This window comes from Rhopilema esculentum, chromosome 21, assembly GCF_057945365.1.
Source record: "Rhopilema esculentum isolate cy_ngs chromosome 21, ASM5794536v1, whole genome shotgun sequence".
NCBI classification, from domain to species: domain Eukaryota; kingdom Metazoa; phylum Cnidaria; class Scyphozoa; order Rhizostomeae; family Rhizostomatidae; genus Rhopilema; species Rhopilema esculentum.
The window spans coordinates 42-18,189 of record NC_142835.1 but is presented as its reverse complement, the minus strand read 5'-3'; the positions used below and the strand labels follow the sequence as shown (position 1 = coordinate 18,189).

Sequence of the window (18,148 nt, the reverse complement as noted above, 5' to 3'; positions counted from 1 at the left end):
AAGACACGAGTACCTTATATTCCCAACTATCAATCCTCTTTAACAAATTTAAAGCAATTGCAATCATTTTTCGTTTTGCTCTGAGCTATAAAAACGTCCACCCGACAGTATGCTGAATTTTGTAACAGGCCCTTTTGTATCTGATACTAGGCTATCAGGTATTTTATGGTCTTAAGTTGCCTCTGTTTAATTACTCTTGAGTCAAGAATAAACGAGGTGGTCTGGAATGAACAGGTTGGTGGAAAACTTTCTAAATCTCAGTAACTGACGGGTTTGGAAAAAGAGGGGGGAGTGAAAAAGTTGCCCTGATTCTAATTTAGGGGGAATGATTAGCCACCGCCTTTCAATAGGAAACAGAATAAACATGAGCGAGGCACTAGTTTTTTTACGCTTTTGCTCAGTATAGAACCAAAATTATTTTTAACAGGAAAATATAGTAAAAAATTCAGTTCTAAATAGTGCATTATAAAGTTTCTTCATTAACAAGACTCGAAAATGTGAAACCAGGGGTCGAAATTTAGGATGTCTTGGGTGGATTTTTTAGTAAGGTATCGATAAGCGGGGCTGAAAGATCCAGACCCGAGAGTATACTCTGCACTTGCTTTAACTCAACAATGATAGCGAACAAACGGCCTATTTACTTTGTTTGTTAATTGTTTTCTTTGCAACACAATGTTCAATTTGAAGCGAAAAGTAGGAAGTCACGTGAATAATGACAAAAACAAGAATTTTCAACGATTCACCAACGATTCACCAACGATTCGCCAACGATTCACCAACGATTTACCAACGTTTCACCAACGTTTCACCAACGATTCACCAACGTTTCACCAACGGTTCACCAACGGTTCACCATTTGCCATGGACAGTTGGATATAAGGGGTTTCCATCTCTCTATAAAAACATGGAATCGGTAGAATTCTGTGTATAAAATCTTAACATGGTTATTTGTGATGGCTAGGTATAACTTCCTAGGTGGAATTATTTGCCATGGGTGGGTGACCACAAACATGAACGTAAGCACAAGGAACACTATATTGTTGCAGACGGCGCATGCAAAGGTTAAGGTTCCTGGATTGCGAAGCGACGAAGCGGAAAAAAGTGTTCGGTCCGTATTTGACTTGGGGAGCCAGAAGAGCTACATTACGAAAGAATTAAAGCGTTTGTTACAGTTACCCGTTATTGGAAAAGATAGACTTTCAATAAAAACTTTTGGAGATTCCAAACTGAAGGTTAGGGAGTGCGAAATTGTCAAGATCAGCGTGAAGTGCAAGGATGGAACTGAATTGGTGATTTCAGCCTATGTTGTACCGTTTATCTGCACTGCCATAAGCAACCAGCGAATTCCAGAAGTCGTACAGAGGTACCCATAATTAGGAGGTCTAGATTTGGCCGATATCGATCACAATGACGCAGAAAACCCGGATAAACCCATGCAAGTGTTGGTAGGCTGGGATGAATTTTGGAGATTTGTAAGCGGTGAAGTTGAATACAGAGAGGCAGATGAACCGGTCACGCTTCAAACGAAACTAGGATGGGTGTTGTCTGGTCCATCTGGTCTGGTAAGTGACAATTATTCTTATGTTATGAGAGTTGATACATTAATCGTTGACAAAAATGACTCTAAGATTGCAAATAAATTGAAGAATTTCTGGGATAATGAATCAATAGGTATTAAAGGTGACGATGAAATTAAATTTATTGATGGCCGATATGAGGTCAAGTTGCTGTTCAAAGAGGGAACTCTCCCGGACAGTTATTCCCTGTTCAAAAAAAGTCTGTTTGCACACGTAGACGACTTACAGCACAACAAGGAAATTGCCAAGCAATATGTGTAGAAATTATCCTTCGTAGGTTCAATTTCGGGGCTAGAGGTACTAGATACGCCCCTCTGGCTGAAGGATTAGAATTACCAATGGGTTCAAAATGTTCCAAAGATTCAATAAAACAAAAGGAAAGATTAAATATAAGAGGACTGTATATATTAACTCAAAAAGATAAAGTAATTTAAAGCATAAGTAATTTAAAGCATAAAATTCACGATTTCTTCCTTGTTCGCTCTTGAGGGTTCATAGTTGTGTTCATCGTTTAGTAAATAAGAGTTCATAGTTTACCTCAGAGTTCTTTCTTATCTTGCTTCGATTTCTTGAATGTATTCAAATTTCTTTATACTTCCATTCCACTCTTGGATCACGTCGATTTAAAAGCCATGCAGCAATCAGCGTCAATCAAAATTATACAAAAATTCAACTCAATAAAAGATAGCTTGTAAATAAAAAAGGAAAGGTCAAGAAGAAAGCAAGGGTCAGGGGCTAGCGGCCACTTTTTCCCACACTCCCCCCTTGACCAGCGCACTCTGTCTTATAAAGGGTTCGTTTTCAAGCTGGTCAATGATTGCCAGTCTTTCTTTAGCTACGGTCTTGGCTATACACTTAGGTCGATCGATTTCCGCGATTTTGTTTTCTTCTGCGTGTGGTTTGGATTCGAGTTCTTCTGCGGTGACTTCTATCGGATATACTTTTTGAAGTGGTTGCTCTATCACGCTGCCGTTTGCTAGACGTAAGCTTACTCTTCTGACCTCGTTACCGCTCCCTCTAAGAAGTTTTTCTACGCGTCCTAGTTTCCAGAACATTCGATTTCTAATTTGCTCGTCGTGAATCGTCACTATATCTCCGACGTTGACGGGTAACAAACTCGTCCTTCCCGACGTCATGTGATGATACTCGCGTAGATTTAGGAGGTATTCTCCCTTCCATCTCTTCCAGTAATGGTGAATCAGCATTGATACAACTCGGGCCCTACGTTGGGTTGTTTTAGCGCATTGGTTGTAATTGGAATCTTCCTTCGCTTCGGTGTCAACTGGTAACTGAAGCAGTCCACGGCCTGCAAGTAAATGCGATGGCGTGAGTGGCTCTTCAAGGTCGTTTGGGTACAAATATGTCAGTGGACGCGAGTTCAATACGCCTTCTATCTCAACGATTACGGTATGTAGCTTGTCGTACGAATGTTTCGATGTACCGATTGTCTTCTTCAAACAGCTCTTCACACCCTTTATCAGACGTTCGTAAAATCCACCCCACCAAGGGGCTTGGCAAGGTTGAAACTCCATGTGACGCGCTTTTCAGCAAGATACGATTTTACATTAGATGAATTCAACAGTTGTAGAAGTGTTTTAGAAAACGATTTGAAAGTTTTCGCGTTGTCAGTTACGATATTTCGTGGTATTCCTCTGCGGCTAACGAATCTGCGAAAGCAGTTTAAAAATGTTTTTGCCGACAAGTCCGGTACGAGTTCTAAATTGAAAGCCGGCGACGTTGCGCAAGAAAATAATGCAAGATAAACCTTTCTTGAAACATTTGCTGTAGTTTGAACGTAAAGTGGACCGGCAAAATCTATTCCCACCGAGAAAAATGCGTACTCTTCTCGAACTCTGAAGTCTGGCAACTGTCCAGCCTTTGGTGACCCATATGCTAGGCCTTGTAATTTCTTGCAAAGTTTGCAATCTCGTAAGATTTTCTTGACAAGTTGTCTTCCTTGATTTACCCAGAAACGCGATCTGAGCTCTTATAGGGTTTCCTTTGTTCCATTGTGCAGTACGTTACGATGACAGTTCTGTATTATAAGGTGGGTTACGTGGTGCTCTTTAGGTAGAAGAATTGGGTTTCTTGATTCAATTGGTAAACTTGAGTTGTTAAGCCTACCATAGCAACGAATTATGCCCTTCGTGTCCTTATCGTTTCCGAGGTGCTTCTTCAAATCAGCGAGCTTTTCTTCTTTGAAGGTTGACTGCATATCTTCTACCCAACATTGTTCTGCCTCTTCCAACTTTTGCGCTGATAGCTCTTCTGTTTCCTTCACGCTGTTGCGACAAATTTTTACAAAACGTAGAACGTAAGCAGTTACACGAAGTAGCTTTGTGTAGGAACTGAATCTATTGCAATCGATAATTGTGGAAATCAAGTGGTGTTCTTCTGAATTGATGAACATACTCATGACATGGCGAGCTTTCATTTCCTTGATACATTCTTCAGATGGCTCTTGTTGCAACGAGCGTTTAGGCCAGAAAGTTTCGTCTTGCGATAACCATCCAGGACCTCGCATCCATCGATCTTCTTTCTGAAAGTTGGCAATCTCAAGGTTTCTCGTTGGTATGTCAGCGGGATTTTCAGTTCCTGGACAATGGTCCCAGAGATCTTGAGGAACAAGTTTGAGGATTTCTTGCACTCTTTTCTCTACAAACAGCTTCCATTCTTTGTCACGTCCTTTGATCCAATACATCGTTGTTATTGAGTCTGTCCAGCACCTCACAATTTTGGTAGTGAAATTAGAGCTTAAGGCTCCTTTTACTGTATTGATCAGACGTGCTAGGATCAATGCTGAGAGAAGTTCAAGTCGTGGAATTGTTAGCTTTGACAATGGTGCAACTCTGGATTTTGACATAACCAAGCAAGTCCTTGGACGTCCATTGACGGTTATTTTTGTATAAACAGCTGCAGCATATGCTTGCTCTGAGCTGTCACAAAACCCACATAGTTCGAGTTCTGTTGGTTTTTCATCTATGTCTCCGAAGTAGTATCGTGGAATAGATATGTCTCCCAGTTTTTTCATTTAAGACACAAGAAAGTTCCACTGATTTAATAAAATGTCTGGGAGTGCTTCGTCCCATTCAAGGTTTTCCACGAACCGACCAACTTTCAGTGGAGTAATTACAGGTGTTATTAAGCCGAGTGGATCGAAGATTTTTGTTATGAGCCCGAGGATTGCTCGTTTTGTCGGTGACATATCAGCTGCAGCTTCCAATAACTTGATTAAATTGAACTTTAACAAGTCCCGCTCACTGTCCCAAACGAGACCAAGTACTTTTGGCTCTTCACTCTCTATCATGTCGCATTGTTTCATGGATGCCTTTGCGAAAGACTGGTCATCTTCGATTGAGTTCGGTTTCTTAGGATTGATGTATGGTTGCGACTCTATGGAATTTATATTCTTCATTACTTGCTTAGAATTCGACAGCCATTTTCTCAGGGTGAATCCGCCCTGTTTCATTATTCCCTTTGAGACTTCGTAGAGCTTCATAACTTCTTCGTCATTGTAGCCTCCTGTGTTAACATCATCGGCATATAGAGAACTCAGGACTCGTTCACATATCTCCGGGTATTCATCAGAGTATTCTTCTATGTGCTTTTAAGGTGGCATTCAGAAGGAAAGGGCTACTTGACACTCCGAAAACTACTCTTGCGAAGCGATAAATAATCATTTGTGATGATGGATCATTCACGTCTTCCAGCCATAAGAACCGTAATGCATTTCTGTCTGGGGGCCACACAGAAATCATGAGAAATGCCTTTCTCTATGTCTGCTGTCAATGCTACAGGGAACAGTCTAAATCTTGCGACAATTTCGGCTACCGTCTTTAAGAGGCAAGGTCCTGTGTATAGGCAACTGTTCAGTGACGTGCCGTTTCGATCTTTGGCTGATGCGTCATACACGATACGCACCTTCGTCGTCTTCTTGTCTTTGCGGACTACCGGGTGATGAGGCAAATATGTCACCTGGCCAGTTTGAACTTTTTTGTCTGGATCGACCCTTTCTATGATTCCAAGTGCCTCTTGCTCTTTGATAATATTCCTGTATTCATTCAGAAGTAGTGGATTCGACATTAGTTTCGATATCGTTGTTTGTAGCCGTTTTTTGCTCAAAGAGTAGTTGTCTGGTAGCAGTGGGTGATCTTGTTTCCATGGCAACTTCACTTTGTACCTGCCCTCAAGAAATTGAACTTCATCTTCAAAGGTATGGAACAAGTTCGACTCATCCTTTAAGATGCCAATGGACTCCAGATCCCAGAATTTCATTACCTGCCTTTCTGTGTTCGCTTTTTCAGAAACGATGTCCGTGGTTAGTCGTAGAACATGTGTATCAGCTAGGTTGGCTTGAGTCGAATCGTCTGGGAGAGAATTATGCACTTGGCCTGACAATACCCAGCCAAGGCTAGATTCCAAAGCGACTGGTCCTGGCCTTCCTCTTATTGCTCTCCCTGACATGAAATGCCAATAGAAGTTTGATCCAATCAAGATTTCACAATTCAATTCATCTTTGTGTTCGGCTGGATAGTCGGCATACCAAAGGCCACCAAGATTTGGGTAGTTATTCGCAGCAAAATTGATAGCCTGATTACTGATAGGCGCGCATACGACAAGAATTACATAAGCATTAACGTAGGTAGACAATTCATTGTAAGGACTGCGCACGCAAAACTGAACGACCTCGCAAGTACGCACAGTGCCCTCCGTATCACCAAATGTCTTAATCGTTAATGTTTCTTTCCCTACGATTGGAAGCGAGAGTGTTTCTTTCAATGCTTCAGATATGTACGAGTGTTTACTCCCCGAATCAAAAATGAAACGCGCAACGGCTGTCTTACAGGGGCCCTGAGCCGCTGAAATGTGAGCTTTTGCTGTTTGCAGCAATACCGAATCCTTCGTACCAACATGCATGGTCATGGTAGAATTTGACCCAGACGTATTTGATCGAAATTCGCTATTTACAGGGGTTGATGAGTGAGATGGATTACTCTGCCACTGTACGGGATTAGCAAGCACCCTAGGTTGGCTCCCAGTAACTGCAAGTGTGAAGGTGGCGATTTCGCAAATGCTAGCATGATGGCGTTGTTTACAAATGTGGCAAGAAATGTTGCTCTTACAATCCTTGGAAATATGACCCCTTTTCAGGCAAACAAAACAACGTCCTTGTTTTCTAAGAATTGTTTTTCGCTGCGATTTATCCGTCACTATGCTACATTTTGCTGAAAAATGCGACCTCTTACAGAAACTGCATGTAACCTTGTTGCCGTTGTTTACAAAAACAGATGTAGTCGGTAAATTTTGCGTACGGGTTTTCTGATAAGAAATGTTTGAAATGTTTGAAAAATGTGATTGCAACAGGGCTACATGTACAGATTTACACTTTGGCATGCACATCTATTTGCAACAGTGTGTCTGTTGTGATCGAATGTATAGGCATGCTTTACTATTTATTTTTCGTCCCGATCCGGGGTCGATAGATTCTCTCTGTCCGTTGGCAAAATCACAAAGCCTCCGAAACAGACGAAGACATGATTGACGGCCTCTTGATAGTTCTAGCCCACACGAACTTCAGAGAGTTGGATTATAAACGCCCTCATGTGTTTTTTACTAAAGAATTAATTCACGTTTCCGCTTGTTACTGGGTTCTTCTGCTTGTTCCTGGGTTGTTCCGCTTGTTACTGGGTTGTTACTGGGTTGTTCCGCTTGTTACTAGGTTGTTCGTTTTAGCAACGTCGTCGGTGTATAGAGATTTGACGTCTAGCGTGACCAGCCACGAGTTTGGAGGAATGCTAGTGTGTATTTACAGACAACAGGATTTCGAAGATAATTAATAGAGAGTGCGGGAAAGTCAGGGGTCGTGAGTTCGAGCCTCGCTCGGGTCGGTTATTTTCCGCACTCTCTATTAACTAGTGTGTATTTCGAATATTTGTTGTAAAAAATGAGTGGTGTCTTTTATATACGAGGCACTTTCCTCGACTATCGGTCTAAGATAGTGATCAAGATATGACGAGAGTTTCTCCGTAGGGAAGCCGCAACCCGACAGTATAGGCCTCCCTGGGATGCCCTCCTTGTGAATTTTTGGTAACAAATAGAATACCGGTGTTCGAACCTTCGTGTTAGGTGTAAGATATTCGAAAAGTGCTTCATCAATACGGTAGTTGTGGAGGAGATGTGTTAAAAAAGTTGTGATCTCGGCACATTTCCGCTTGTTTCTGGGTTCTCTGCTTGTTCCTGGGTTGTTCCGCTTGTTACTGGGTTGTTACTGGGTTGTTCCGCTTGTTCCACGTTTTAGCAACGTCGAGGATTTCAAGCTTCTGACGCTAATATCGATTTCATCAACTAATTTTCTGAGGGTCGCCACGTCCCTTACCGAAAATACAGTTGGGAGGTTCATAAGAGCTTCCATGTGCGAGTTTAGGATTATTTGCCTTTGTGCAAATCGGTCCCTTAAACAATCATGTTGGTAGCGCTCGGGGTCAAATAGGGAACGGGGTCAAATAGGGAAATCGGGGTCATATAGGGAAATCGTTAATAACTCCAAAAATTGGACAGATATCTCGAAACAAACCTCAGAATCGGATTCGGCATGCCTCAATCTACCTTTTAGATGCTTATTTAATTCAACTACGGCAATTTTAACAGAATAAATGATAATGTTTTTCTTCTACGTTAGCTTGATGCGTGTCTCCTCCGTAGTGACGGGAGCAAATACGCAAAACACGTTGAAAAGCATCGATTTAACTAAAAATAAATAGCAAAAGGTAGAAATATCAATATAAAATACACATTCTCTTCATATGCAAGTATGTATCAACCAATGTAATTATGTCAGGAGACATTTAAGCAAATTACAACAATTATTCACTCATTTCTACACAATGAACTTGGTGCTCTTCTATATACTTAGGCAAGCTCAGTTGAAAGCAGTTGAACTTAGGGGAGAACTTCCAAAGAAAGGAACTTCCATCCTCAGTCTCAATATCCCTTAATACTTCCCTTGTAGCCCTTAGTTCAAGTAGCCCTTCCAGTCGATCAATTTTGTTTTACTAACTAATAACTCACAGTGTTCTTTGTCTGTCACACTTAGAATCATGTGTTCTTAGAATCATGTGATCAACACCTCTTTGTTTTAATTTTTCTAGAATATGAAACACAACCAGAGTGACACACAAATAATACCTAGAGTATTATATGTATATATACCATATGGAGAGGGAGAAACAGAAACTTACAACTAGATTCTCCCGCACTTTACGAAATACTGCAGATTACATCAAATTTGCTAAACGTATGTTCACGTTTATTTTCAGTTTGGATATGACCAATTCTATAATGCAAAATCAGTGATGGACAAGTGCACAATCTTTAGTGATAGAACTCTTGTAAACCGCCGAAATGCTGTCACTGATGTGTCAAAGCGCTTTGATGCAAATAAGAAGTTTTTTTTGCTTGAAGTCCATGCAAGGATTGTTGCTGCATTTTTAGTGATTCTTGGCATAAATGATATAGAAGAGCAACCATCAGAGGGGATCTTACCAAAATATATTTGTAGCAAATTCAAAAAAGAGAGAATATTTCCATGGATTATGCATCAGGGTTGTAGATGAATATGTATTGAATGCCGATAAAAATGGAGATCTCTTGCAAAAACAAGCATAAATTGGCTCAAATCAGTGAATCCCAAAACACAAGATGGCCGCTTTGCTTGTAGAGAAGTGGGTTGTACAAGGCTTTTACTTTTGACGGCAAGGCAAGATTGGATAATGAAAAATCACATTGCCTACATAAAGGAAGAAATGAAATTGAAAAAAAGAACAGTGATATTGATGCTATGTTTAACTACCAAAGATCACTTTTGGATTATGGTGCTATTGTTCTAAACTTCTACGATGCCATTTCAGAGAGAGATGGTGCACGACTTGTAAGGTGCTGGAAATTTATGCTCCCATATTTGAAAGCTGATGGTCCGAGGAGTCGAAAGTATGCTCTTGAAGCACTTTACCTCATTATTCAAGATTAGGCTTTTCTTTCCCAGAAGGATGCTCATAGATTGATCTGGAATAGATTCCAAAAATCCATAGAGAGTTGTGGTAGCAATATACCCATGGATATGATGATAGAGCACAACAAGAATTTCATGAAGAATGCAATAAGGTCCCTGGGACCAAACAGCACAAATAAAAAAGCAGTTGATCGGATTGCAAAAGCTGTGACAGTAACAAAAAAATTAGTGGACAACTTGACCGTAGGTGTGATATCTATAAAGGGTCAGGTAAGCACACTGAAACATCAGCAAAGAAGGACTTGAAGAAAATTGCTCAAAAAATTATGAGAAGTGGTAGAACATACAAGGTATTTGATGGAATGCAAGAATCTCTTCTAGAAGACTTTGATTTGCATGGTATGTATGCTTGGATAATGAATGCAGCACAAAAAGAAGATAATGATGAACAGGGCAAGAAGATGACTTTGAATGCATCACAAAGCATAATTGTGTAGCTGCAGAAATATAACTTTCTTAAAATGCAACCAAAATATTAAAGGAAGTATGATAGAGATCAGATTGTAAAAATGGGGAACAATTTTGTTTCTTTGCTTAATAACATAGAAGATTTTGTGTTTGTGTTTGTGTTGTCAGTTATTAGTTTTAACCCTATCCAGACTAGGGGGAGGGGGGCACAAAGTTGGATTTTCTTAGATAACTCCAGGAGTTTCAAAGCAATACCCCTCAGACCTCCTGACTTTTAGTTCTAACCTGTCTGACACATGTTCATATAAAGATAAATTTTTTTTTTGTTAATCTGGGGGTTGTGTAGTCAGGTAAGCACACTGAAACATCAGCAAAGAAGGACTTGAAGAAAATTGCTCAAAAAATTATGACAAGTGGTAGAACATACAAGGTATTGATGGAATGCAAGAATCTCTTCTAGAAGACTTTGATTTGCATGGTATGTATGCTTGGATAATGAATGCAGCACAAAAAGAAGATAATGATGAACAGGGCAAGAAGATGACTTTGAAGGCATCACAAAGCATAATTGTGTAGCTGCAGATATTAACTTTCTTAAAATGCAACCAAAATATTAAAGGAAGTATGATAGAGATCAGATTGTAAAAATGGGGAACAATTTTGTTTCTTTGCTTAATAACATAGAAGATTTTGTGTTTGTGTTTGTGTTGTCAGTTATTAGTTTTAACCCTATCCAGACTAGGGGGAGGGGGGGGGGCACAAAGTTGGATTTTCTTAGATAACTCCAGGAGTTTCAAAGCAATACCCCTCAGACCTCCTGACTTTTAGTTTTAACCTGTCTGACACATGTTCATATAAAAATAAATTTTTTTTTTGTTAATCTGGGGGTTGTGTAGGGGCGTTTTCAAAACTAGTCAAGTAAAAAAAGTTTAATCTGCCACGGATTCGCAACAAAAGTAGATATATTGATGAAAATTAGTATCTAGGCATTAATTTGTCCTCTCTTCGTGATTCTGACCAGAAAATATAAATTCAACATCCTTTTCTATGATTTTTCTGCTGCGCATGCGCACACATGTGTTGACATATTTATAGGTTTTACATTAATTAAACTGCAATTTTAGATTAATTTGCCTGCTAAGGCATTAAAAATAAACTTAAACATGACATTTGGTTGTATCGATCATTTAGTTATATAGAAAGAACTATAGCCAAATACAAAATATGTTGAGTTCTTGTGTTGGAACGTTAATAATTTTGAGAAATGATATTAAAATTGTGTCGTTCTGATTGTTTCTATTAGAAAATGCATCAAATTTGCTTATTTTAAAATCTTAGTCCGATGCTTTGGATTTTATGAATATTTTAAGATTTTCTAAAGTTTTCTAAATTTTTGCTCCATCCGGCCACCATTATGATGACATCATCGTTAAACCACGTGACTTTAAAATTGAAGAAAAGTACTAAAATGTGGAGAATAGATAAGAGTACCATCCAAACAAAGTTCATTGTCCTAGCTAGAGGGACAAAGAAATTGAGGAGGGAGGCACTTTGTGCCCCCCCCCCTAGTTTCCCGAAAGTTTCAAAAAGCCTAGTCTGGATAGGGTTAAAGAGTTGTTTCATTTTGACAGTCAAAAATTGCTTTGTGATGTTGCTGGTCCACCCAATGCATGTTAGTTGACAATCTTTACTTTGCATGTTACAGATGTTACTGTCAAGTGCAAAATGCTTTGTTTATAATACAAAATATTTTAGAAACGTTAACTGAAAAATTATAGTTTTCCTTCAAAATTTTGGAAATTTTAACAATTCAGATATTTCTGCTAGGCCAAAGTCTGTCAGGCAAAAATTGCCTTTTTTTCCTCTAGGACTAAGAATTAAGTATACAGTGGCGAAAGCAATACACTGCAATGTAAATCTGCACTTTCATGCTCAAGTGCAGAGATGCAAGAAATTAGGTATACTGTGATGTGATTATGGCTTCAATTAGTCTCAAAACTTTTTGTTGGTTTCACCTCTCTTAGAGCAGACATGTTAATTGTCAAATTTCATTAACCTCCAAACCAGAGATTTGGCATTTTGCATTTTTACTGTTGAGTAACATTTTGCAGAGCAATTAGCCATCAGTTAACTACATTCACATCCTAGGAGTTTGCTAAACCTGTATACTTTTTTCTGGGACACCCAGTACCATATATTACCTCTATTAATAAGTAATGAAGCATCTACACAGATATAAATGCCTCTCTCTAATAAACACCTCCCTCCATTAAAGCTGCATCCAAAATTTTATAAACACTGTCATGTTAAAACAGGGAGATACGGTATATATAGTTAATTTTCAATTATTATTTTAAACCTAAAGTTCATGCAAAAGAGTTGTCATCTACAACAGAATCATAAAGCAACTGTGGTTTAATTCCAGAAATACTCATGTAATTGTCTAAGCTTTTGCAGAGATTGTCCAATGAGTCATGAAACACACTTGCATCTTCTTCTATTTCTGATAAATTGATGAAATCTGAAATGTTGATTTCTGAGTCAACCTGAATTTCCAACCAGTCTTCATCCAACACAAGACTTCTTTCTTCTCTGTTATCTGTATCATCAAGTAGTGATGCTTCTATAGCACTTCCTGAAAGTGGTTCATTTATGTCTTCAAACACCTATTTTACCACTTTCAATATCTTTAAACAATCCTCTTTCCTCCATATTTCAATATGCATATTTACATCTTCTCCTATGAAAATAAATTACGATGAGCTACGTACCTGTCTGACTTGAAAGTCAGTAAACAGGAATAAAAAATTTGGGTATGAAACTGTTTTCAGATTGAGAACAATGGCATGCTGCAGTGACTCCTTGTATTCCAACATTTTGCTTTCTACCAAATCTCTCTCTTCATCTGTTACAGAACGCTTCTTAGCCAACTCAGTATTTGCATTGATATCTTTTGCAGTCAGAAAATCAAATGTATTTTTACTACAATCATCTGATTGACACATACATGTTTTTGCACATATATCATAACATTTACAGCCAGCATTCTCAGGGCCTCTTTGAAATATATTTCCTGAAGACTTGGGAAAGCTTGACAGAAGTAAAGGACGCCTGCAAACATTTGCAAAAAACAAAATCTTCCATATCCTTTTCACTGTTAAAAAGTATAAAACCATTGTAAAACAAACATGAATGACTAACAGTCCCATCTCCGCCAGCCCTGCCACATTTCTGCAAACATTTCATAAAGGACGCCTGCAAACATTTGCAAAAAACAAAATCTTCCATATCCTTTTCACTGTTAAAAAGTATAAAACCATTGTAAAACAAACATGAATGACTAACAGTCCCATCTCCGCCAGCCCTGCCACCCCTCTTGAAAAGAGCCCCCACCCTCGAATAAGCCCCCACTCTAGAACTAAAAATTGTCAATATGCCCCCTCGAATAGGCCCTCAATGCTACCGTTAATGCTACCATAACAAATTCATACATTTGGTAATAATTAATTAAATGCTCATGAAGAAATATCTACAAAATAAACAAGGTCTTTCAATAAGGTCCTCTTAATATGTACAACAATTTTAAAAGCCCCCCTCGTCAACCCTCCCCCCCTCGAACTAGCCCTCATTCAAAAATATCAAAAATAAAGAAAGCACCCAGGGGGCTAATTTGAGGATTTACGGTAACTAGCAGCTATGCCGCAAGCAAATGAAAAGACATTAAGAAGCTGATGAGTTACATAAGATTCACGGTTTTAGCTAACTAAATATGTTTAAGAGCATTGGAACCACCACTTATCAATTTCTAGCCATTGTTGGAAAACACTGACCATTTATTTGGATATTTTCACGGTTCCAAACAGGAAATCGAAAAAAAATTGACCATTAAACTTTCTCCCGATAAAACATAATCACAAATTAGAATGACGAGAAATCTTGCCAGCAAAAACCTATTTTTTGACACTTGCGGATATCATACCCCAAAACCAAGGTACTCGCTACTAAATTAATATATTGACATAGTTTAAAGATATTTCGCAATGACTCTTTTTTATTTTAAAAGGAAAATTTCATCCTGACATCAAGTATAACAGGGACCAAACATTGAATAGTGTTAACTTAATTTCATAGTTTGATCCAGAGCTGACTATGATGTTTAGTTATGATGAATTGAAGCAGTTTTTCGCATCTTATTGTTCTTTGTCGCATTGGGCAATGAAAATCCTCTTGGGCAAAATCTCCCCAAAATCTTTGTAAATCCTATTTTTATAAAATGATCTCCGCTGCATGGATAAACTGATACACCCTTTTTGCCACAGTGTCGTTGGTGCCCCTGGGAGTCACCATGACATCTTATATACATTCAGAGATGCAGGGGGGTTGGGGTTCATTTGCAGTTATCAGCTAAAACATTTTGGCAAGACCCAAAAAAAACAAATACCTTTTCTTGTTTTCGAACTCAGAAGAGGACACTGGTCAAGAGCAATTTAGACTGGCTCAACCAAATTATACAAAAATATTATCCTTGGTATAGTTTAATATTGAAAAGGGAAACCCTCTTTTAGATTCATTTTTTAGCAATTCAAGTTAGCAGATTTCTAAAAGTTGTCAAATTCAAGTTTGCAGATCTCTCGGAATTGTCAAAGGTGGATTTGTTTCAATTATATCAATAAAAATGGAATGCTTGGACAAAATTCCTATTTCCAAAAGCTGGTCCCTAGACCAATAGGGGCAAATATGATGCCATTGGCTACACTTTGGCTTGACCAAAATAGCAAAAAAATACCCTTGCTAAACTAGAAGTCCGAAAAAGTATACGCTTGCTTGCAGCACATCCCCAAGTTCACTTCTTTTCTATCAGTACAATTTTATAAGAACACAAGCCTCAGAATTGGTCAAAAATTAAGAGCAAGCTGAGGCTGAGCTACTGTAAATTGCAATTTCGAGCAATCTTGTGAAAAGCCCTTTGAGAAATTTTATACTGACATTCTAATAATTTAAGATTACATTTAGAATATTTCGAAACAAATCAGAACAACCAGCCTTAATTCAACTTATCTTTACTACCCTCCCCCCTGACTGTGTTACTTTTGACAGCTATAAAAGAGCACACCCTGCCAATTATCTTTAGTCTGCTCTCGAATCCTAACAGAAAAAGGTGGTCAAGTCTCGTCGCGAGAGATGGCAAACTTCCAAATTACAGATGTAGATATCTTGATGGACGATACTGACACGGTAAAGTCATTCTACATTAGTTACATTATGCAATTATCATCACATAATTCTTGAATACTTGCAAAGCATAGTACTAAAAGATAGATAAAATAAAAATATTACACTCTTTTTTTATAAGAACAGTTTTATACCAAAACGAGACTCAAAATTGGTCAAAAGTTAAGAACAAATTAAGAACAAGGTGAGGCTGAGCTACTGTTGACAAACGTACTCACTTTGTTGACAAACGAGACCTGAACACCTCTCTAGAGTGAAAAAGCTAGCAATCGCACTGCTTACACCCTTTTGATTTATGAACAAATTAAAAACAATCCAAAAAATAATCAGCCTGAACTTAAATTTACAGGTTCAAATGAAAAAGTGTGTACGTAACCATTTGGTAACCACGACTGAATTTTTACATTGTCATAACATACCAGATAAGTTAATATTTTACCCTGGTTAAATGGAGTGTGGCTAGAAATGTTAAGTTAAATATAGCCTTTGACTATAACCGGCTCTTGTAACAGAAATTTTAACTCGTGCTTCCATTACGTCTTGGTGTACATTCAATATTCAAAATTTTTTTTAAACGTGCTACAAGAAGCTAGAACTGAACTTTAGTATAGTAAGAAACTTGGTACACGTTGCCAAAAATGGAGCAACAATAGTTGGCATATACTACACACAAGAAACTTTTACCAAGAATGAAAAATTACACAAAGGAACAAAGTCTTAGAGCCAATGACATGAGAATTGAGAAACGCATGCTGAATATTGCAGCATCGTTAAGAAACTGGATCGACCTTTGTTTGTTATAAATAATGAGTTTTGCCATTATTGTATTCTCATGGTAAAACAACACTTTTGTTCAACAAAAATTTATCACAGTAATTCTAAGGAAGAATAACTTTCTTCACCATTTTTTGTTTTTGTTTTCATTTTTTTTGGTGTAAGAAAGGGCTATATCTATTATTACTGCAGGATGAAATGCAAGAGTTGAACTACTCGTATGCCAAAGTGAAGCTTAAAAATCGGTTTTATGTGAAGGAAAATAGATCATTCTACAAGCGATTGAATGCCAAGGGGAATGAGGATGAGCTAGACCCACTTTTTGCAGAATGCGTTCTTCGCATAACAGGACAGCTACAATTTGGCAAAACACATAAGTTACATGAAAACAACTATTGGTTTCTTTCACAAGAGGTTTGTACATTCTTACGACACATAGCTTACAACGTAATCTGGAACGGATTTACGGGAATGTTTTTGTGCTATTGGTTAAATTTTGTTTTTATTCGGTAAAAAGCTTTTTTGGTAGTCAATAGTAACAAAATGACGCCAATTTAGTTTAACTAGTGGCCGTTGGAAATTTTTGTTTGAAATGCAAAGAGGTAAGGACATTTTAGTTTGAAAATGAAATTTAAAATGGGCGTTTTTATCATTTTTGAAGCACCTGAAGGGCGTGGCACCAAAAGCCAATCATTATACAACACCCCCCCCTCCCCATTCCTTGCATCTAAAATCTACCCATGGATGTAATATAAAATTACATGCTATGTTTTCAAAGCAGTGTATAATTTACATAAAGCATAGCAGTTTTCAAAGCAGAATTGATCAAAGTAACAACGACTTTCTATGTTAAAACATATTTGAAGTTTGTTGAAAAAGACAATATTTTTTGTGCATAGTATCAAAATTATGCAATATAGAAGTTTCATTATTGATTTCTCAGGTGCAAATCTCAAATCGAAAAATTTTGGATGAAAACGAAATGCTGTATATGGTCATGCTCGAAATCCTGATGTAGAGCTGCTGTGTCAACGAAGGAAATGCACTAAAATTAATAGAAAGTGAGCTATATTTCTCAATTTTTCAGAATATTTATTGCAATAAAGATAGCTTTCTTATACCATTAAACAAATATATTTTAAAAAACAAACAAATTTAGAACACATTGAAGCTTTTCATCTGAAACTTCTCCGAGCAATGACCATTTGCAAAGCAAAACACGAGTACACTACTGAAAAGGTTACAAAATCTCTTGCAAATCTTAAAAATTGACGTAGATTTCATGATTGATATCAGTGGACCATGCACCAATATTAGTGTACTGTGAATAATTTTGATTTGAAGATGTTTAAAAACGTTTTAACGTAATTAAACTTTTACTTAACAATGTCTTGCCTACTTATGAAAATGTCCAGATAAAGTTTCTCTCTAAATACTTTTTTCATTTCAGTATCTTCAATCTAACAAGTTATTTCAAGTGCAATCGCCCAGCAGTTTCATTAGCCATAGCATTCACGTTGGCAAGGCTTTTTAGACGTTCAAGAAGTAGTATTGAGCGTAGGCAAAATGGTATAATTACTATTATCCTTTCCATTTCTTTTTTTGTCTGATGGCTAATACAAGTACAAGTGTAATCAGAACGGATGTCATGCTACTATTTTAGCTGCTTCAAACTTCCTACTCTGTCACGAAAAGAAGGAAAAAAATTCGTAACTACTTGTTGCTTCAGCCTAGCCCATCTGCTTCTGCAAGTCTACAGAATTCTCAAAAACATGTTAGAAAGCATCTAGGAAAGCTTAAAAATATGCATAAAATTAGATTATTTTACTATAATAAATGTATGGTGCAGTTGAGAGAACTGCTATGTATTTGTCCCTATAAAGATTTGCTCAAAAAGAAAAAAATCCAAAAACATATTTTGCTTCTTGATCGGTGTATCTCATTTTTCGTTACATTCTTTTTAGGAGAGGCTAATATTGCCCTCCTATATGGCGAGAAAAACATCGGAAAATCTTTGACCCAGCAAATAATACATTTTGGGCAAGGCGCTACCATAGGGCCGCCGGACGCATGTTTCAACAGGGGGGGG

The 18,148-nt window shown here is 37.8% G+C and overlaps 1 protein-coding gene across 2 annotated transcripts; it reads left to right on the top strand.

Annotated features, from left to right (window-relative positions):
• Positions 1 to 888: 888 nt before the first annotated feature.
• Positions 889 to 13,630, top strand: LOC148957543 (uncharacterized). Of its 2 annotated transcripts, none has more exons than XM_089114867.1 (2): positions 889 to 1,562; positions 8,894 to 13,630. In XM_089114867.1, the coding sequence occupies exons 1-2, from the start codon at positions 1,434 to 1,436 to the stop codon at positions 9,188 to 9,190; spliced, it is 426 nt and encodes a 141-aa protein (XP_088970993.1). In that variant the 5' UTR covers positions 889 to 1,433; the 3' UTR covers positions 9,191 to 13,630. The 2 variants fall into 2 exon arrangements, with proteins under 2 accessions (XP_088970993.1, XP_088970994.1); XM_089114868.1 differs by lacking the exon at positions 8,894 to 13,630 and adding an exon at positions 8,726 to 8,862 and having other exon boundaries at positions 1,434 to 1,562.
• The last annotated feature ends 4,518 nt before the right edge of the window (positions 13,631 to 18,148 follow it).

What these genes read in the sequence shown, in the direction of transcription:
- LOC148957543 (XM_089114867.1), top strand. Translation starts at nt 1,434, where the DNA reads ATGCAAGTGTTGGTAGGCTGGGATGAATTTTGGAGATTTGTAAGCGGT. An exon ending in TGTCTGGTCCATCTGGTCTG is followed by an intron (nt 1,563 to 8,893) that starts GTAAGTGACAAT and finishes GTTTATTTTCAG; the next exon opens with TTTGGATATGACCAATTCTA.